Here is a 5,036-nt window from a genome sequence, read left to right as displayed (position 1 = left end):
GCCTTTCGCATCTAGGGGAATGTTTAATAACATAACATAGCAATATAACATAGCATAACATAACTTCAAGAAGAATTTTGACTTAATTATGGCCAACAAAGAATTTTTTATGATCATAAAATTGACATTGCTGTTTGATTGCTTTTTGTTGTGTTTTAATGCTATTTTGATATGAGCATATATAACTTACGTTTAAGCCCATTATTTATTTATGTTTATTTATAACATAACATGACATAACATAATAAGCATAACAAAACTTAACACAGCTTGACATAACATATTATATATTATCATTATTACCCTAACATAAATATGATAGGAAATGGGCGAAAACTAAAAATTTACCATGTCCTTATTAAAAATGAAAATTAATTAACTGTGATACTAAATAAAACGTAAAAGTAATAAAAAAGTTAAAACATGCTGCTGCACTTATTAAAGGCCGTCTAGTGGTGTGACCTATTTCAAAATTTGAATTTTGAACTCAGATTTTATTAACCTTTCTTTTAATTGTTTTTGACTAAAATATTTGTTCAATTTTATTTATATAATCTTATTTTATTATTTACATTTTTTAAAAACATTATCAGAGTTATTTTGCAAAATTGAATGTTAGGTTTTTTCTTTCTATGATATTTCTTCATGCAGATTAAAAAAACGCTAAGTTCTAAGGGTGAATTTTTTAATCAAATTGAAGACTTTATAGAATAAAGGTTAATTAATGTTGACGGTGAGTTTTAAGATCATTGCAATGGCATATTAAAGCATAAGATGCTTGAAAAATAATTTGAAAAAATAATTGATTAACAAATGTAATGCAAATGTAACGTAATGCTCTCAGTCAAATTCAGCAAATTTCAGTCTCTGGTGAAATCTGAGAAAAGGTTTAGCAAGTTTGTCATTGAAGGGGTGATGTTTGTATTGAAAATATTTTATTCTTTGTCCCTGCCACTTTGCTTAAAACACCTTCTAAAGGTGCGGCACAACTTAGGTATGCTTAAATGTTTGAGACATTAAACTGTAGTAAAATTTAAAAAATGGAATAAATAAAAAGATTTGAATGAAGAAAACTTTTATTTTACGTGAACCAAGATTGTTCAACGGTGCATTTGTTTGTCCTCAGGCAAATAATTTCACACATTTTAAAAATAATTAAACTGAAAAATGGATTGATCGAGCATAATAAGCATAACACGTTTAAACGATGCTCTTTGAGTCTTAGAATGCTCGCCTGGGCAGACTTTCTCGAGTTACGTTTGATAAACAACTATAAATAGGTTTCCAGAGAACTATTTACTATTTACCAAATAAAGGCGACAAATTTTATGGAGCAAATTTCGAAATAAAAAAATAAATAACGTAAGAAAATATTGAAAAATCATATTTAAGTAATTTTAGACTACTTTATTTTTTGAAGTCTACGTTGTTACAGTGAGAGTTTTAGTTGTTACTGCGTGTGCTATAGCTGCGACTATGCTTTTACAGAAAGTTATTTCTTTAATTTCTTCAAAATTTGTTTACGTTTAGCGTGATGGCGGCACGTTTTCTCGGTGGTTTTGTAATTTGGGTGGATTCTTGTTTTTTGCTTCTGAACAAGTGAGTTCACTTCTTTTTTACTCTGACTTTTTTTTTCTATATCTTTTTCTATAACTTGTAAATATTATTATATCTTACTTTAGTCTAGAGAGACTTTCTCTTAAAGCCTCTCTAACACTCCTTTGTCTCCGACGAGAGTAGTTGTGCGGCGAATTTTTTACTTTAATCTTAGGGCTAATAATAACAATAAAAACAATAAATCTAACTCTAACAAAGAAATAAATATAATTAGTAACAATAATTATATTAATAATACTAATAGCAAGTATTATAACTTTATTAAATCACACTCTAATGTAATAAATACTATTGATAAGAATAATAATTCTATTAATTTAAATATAACTAGATTTAAAAGTACCAATATCCATCCTACCTCTACAATTTCACTATTTAATATAAAAATAAGATCAATTAATAAAAAATCGCTATATATCCATCAAATAATCTTTTCCTCCTAACCTGATTTTTTTTAGTCTTACTGAAACTTGGCCCGAGGAATCTAACTCTCCCTCTCTTATTTTTGCTACTCCTGATTGATACAGCTTTCTTGAACTTTCTTGACCTCCAAAAGATCTTCTATCATCTTCTCATTCGTCTTATGGGGGTGTCTATCTATTTTATAAATCTCTATTTACTGCTTTCATAATACTTTCTCTAATTTTCCTTCTTTTGAATGTCTTGTTGTATCTTTTAAGTCTTCTTCTCTATCTTTTTATATTTCTGTAATATATCGCCCTCCTTCTTCTCTCACTTTATTTTTAGATAAATTCTACTCACTCGCTGAATCTCTCTACTCCTTTTCTATTCCTATTACACCTCTGGTGACTTCAACTTGCACTTCAATAACTTATCATGTTCTTACACTTGTAGATTTAATGATATTTTGTCTCTTTTTAACCTAACACAATACTGTTCTTTCCTACCCATATTTTTGGTAACACTATTGATTTTATTATAGCTTCATCTTTTTCTAAGTCTATTAATATCTCTGCTAGCTCTGTTTCTCATTCTGATCACCTCCTTGTTGAATCTGTATTTCCATTTGATTTTCTACCTTCTTATTCATCTATGTCTATTTCTAAAAGATGCAGGTCTTCTCTTAATAAAAATATTTTTCTTCAATCTCTTACTGAAACTATTTTTGATACTACCTTATTTTCTGATGGTGATGATTTTGTCTATGCTTTTAATATCTACCCTACTTCTATTCTTGATAAGCTTATTCCTCTTAAATCTTTTACTTTATTGACTCTATTTTTTGACTCTATTCTCGTAAGACTCCTCTATTGACTCTCTTTTTTGACTCTATTCTCGTAAGGCTCCTTGGTTCGATTATGCTTGTGTATTAGCCAAGAAAAGTCTTAGAAGACTGGAGAAAGCCTATAGGTTAAATCCATCTAACTCTCTTTATTTTATCTATGAATCTGAATTGATTAATTATAAATATCTACTATTCTTTAAACAATCTACTTTTTTAGAAATTTTATGACATCTGCTTCAACATCTAAAAATAGGTTGTCTGCTCTATCTAAACTTCTTCATAAGAAATCCTCTCACTCATTATTTTCTGCTCAACAGTTTCATGACTTTTTTGTAAATAAAATTACTTCTTTAAGAACATCTAATTCTAATTTTTTCTCATAACTTTACTAAACTTACTACTAAATCATTTTTGGTATTTATTCCAATAAATTTTCTAGAACTTACTAAAATTATTAATTCTATGTCGTTCTCTAGATCTACTTCCTTCTAATTTACTTAAAGAATTTTCTTCAATATTTTATCCTATCATTCCCAAATTAGTAAATCTATCTCTTTCTACCTCCAAATTTCTTACTTTTTATAAGAATTCTGTTGTTTTTCCTATTCTTAAAAACGCATCCTTAGATCCTACCTCTTTATCTAATTATAGACCTGTTACTAATATTACTTTCATCTCTAAAATAATAGAAAAAGTAGTATTTAATCAACTGCCATCTTAATTAAACTCTAACTCTTTGCTATCTGTATCTCAATCTGGTTTCAGTCCTGCTCACAGTACGGAAACTTTTTTACTAAAAATACATAATGATATCCTTCTCTATAGTGTAAATAGTAATATTACTCTTCTTCTTGCTCTTAACTTTTCCTCTGCTTTTGATACTCTTGATCATACTATTCTCTTGAGGCTGCTAGATCTTTTTTTTAATATTACTGATTTCTTATCTATCTTGGTTTTCTTCTTATCTCTGTAATCGTTTTTCTTCTGTTGTTCTCAATAATTCTACTTCTAACTCCTCTACTCTTACTTTCGGGGTACCTCAGGTTTCCATCCTTGGCCCTCTTCTATTTATACTCTATACTTCTGAACTACCTCGTCTTATTAATAACTTTTCTTTCTTTAGTCAACTATACGCTGATGATTCTTATATTTATACTTCTTTTCCTCCATCTAATGTTCTTCATAATCTATCTCTATGTCTTTTTTCAATTATCGCTTGATCTGACTTTATGTGTTTTAAACTTAATCCTTCTAAGTTTGAATTAATTTGTTTTAATAAATCTAAATAATTACTATTCTTCCTATTATCTTACCTGATTCTAAAACTCTCGATATTTCTCGCAAGTTTTGTAGTCTAGTCTTTATCTTTGATTCTAGTATGTCATTTTCTTCTCAGATTAATAGTGTTGCTAGAAGTTCTTACTTTCATCTAAGTAGAATAAAAAATATTTTGCCTTTTTTTGATGCTCATACTCTTCTATTTCTGGTTACTTCGTCAGTTTTATCTAGGATTGATTATTGTAACTCGCTCTACTATGGTCTTCTTGTTTCTATACTCTATCCTTTAGGTAAAGCTTTTAACTCTGCTGCTCGTCTAGTTGCTCGTGCCCCTTTCTTTTCTCATCTATCTCTTGCACTGGCTACCTAAAAATTTAGAATAAATTTTAATTTTTAAAGTTTGCATATTTATGTACAAGTCTCAATCTAAATTATATCCTATGTACTTATCAGATATATTAATTGAACCTAAACGCCCCTTAGGATTTACGTCTACGATCGTCTTCTTGTTCTCGCTTCTTCTTAACTCGTGTTAAACACTCTTTTGCTAAATCTGCTTTTGCTTTTTTTGGCCCTTTTTTCTGGAACACTCTACCTACTTCTCTGACTATTTCTCCATCACTTACGAAGTTCAGAGCGGATATCAAGACCTATCTGTTTGCAAAATTCATTGAGGGATATCGCTTTACAAGCTAATTAATTGGTTGAATTGATTGATTGATTGATTAGTTGTTTTAATCTCATTCGGTGCAGTATAGCTTCAAAGTTCAACTGTCCTGAAGAAAGAATTTTTTTATCTTCCTAGGATTAATAAATTATTTGCTGTCAATTATATCTGACTAATTGACAAATTATTTACTTTTGTCTTTTTTTATATTTCGGTCGAGTTTCTTCT

General features: G+C 28.9%; 2 protein-coding genes across 2 annotated transcripts in view; both read right to left on the bottom strand.

Moving 5' to 3' along the window:
- The window catches only part of HELRODRAFT_177514 (hypothetical protein), a gene marked incomplete at both ends in the record, with an annotated part of 3,630 nt that extends 3,428 nt beyond the window's left edge, over positions 1 to 202 (bottom strand). Inside the window, one exon of the mRNA XM_009025701.1 lies at positions 191 to 202. Coding sequence (XP_009023949.1) covers positions 191 to 202 — 12 coding nt within the window. The remainder of the gene's footprint in view (positions 1 to 190) is intronic.
- A 4,418-nt stretch (positions 203 to 4,620) lies between these two features.
- HELRODRAFT_177513 (hypothetical protein) overlaps positions 4,621 to 5,036 on the bottom strand; it is a gene marked incomplete at both ends in the record, with an annotated part of 4,644 nt that continues 4,228 nt past the window's right edge. The window contains one exon of the mRNA XM_009025700.1: positions 4,621 to 4,791. Within this exon, the coding sequence (XP_009023948.1) occupies positions 4,621 to 4,791 (171 nt within the window). The remainder of the gene's footprint in view (positions 4,792 to 5,036) is intronic.

This window comes from Helobdella robusta (genome assembly GCF_000326865.2).
Source record: "Helobdella robusta unplaced genomic scaffold HELROscaffold_43, whole genome shotgun sequence".
Lineage (NCBI taxonomy): Eukaryota > Metazoa > Annelida > Clitellata > Rhynchobdellida > Glossiphoniidae > Helobdella > Helobdella robusta.
The sequence above is the reverse complement of the archived record's forward strand: the minus strand, read 5'-3'. Positions and strand labels throughout refer to the sequence as shown.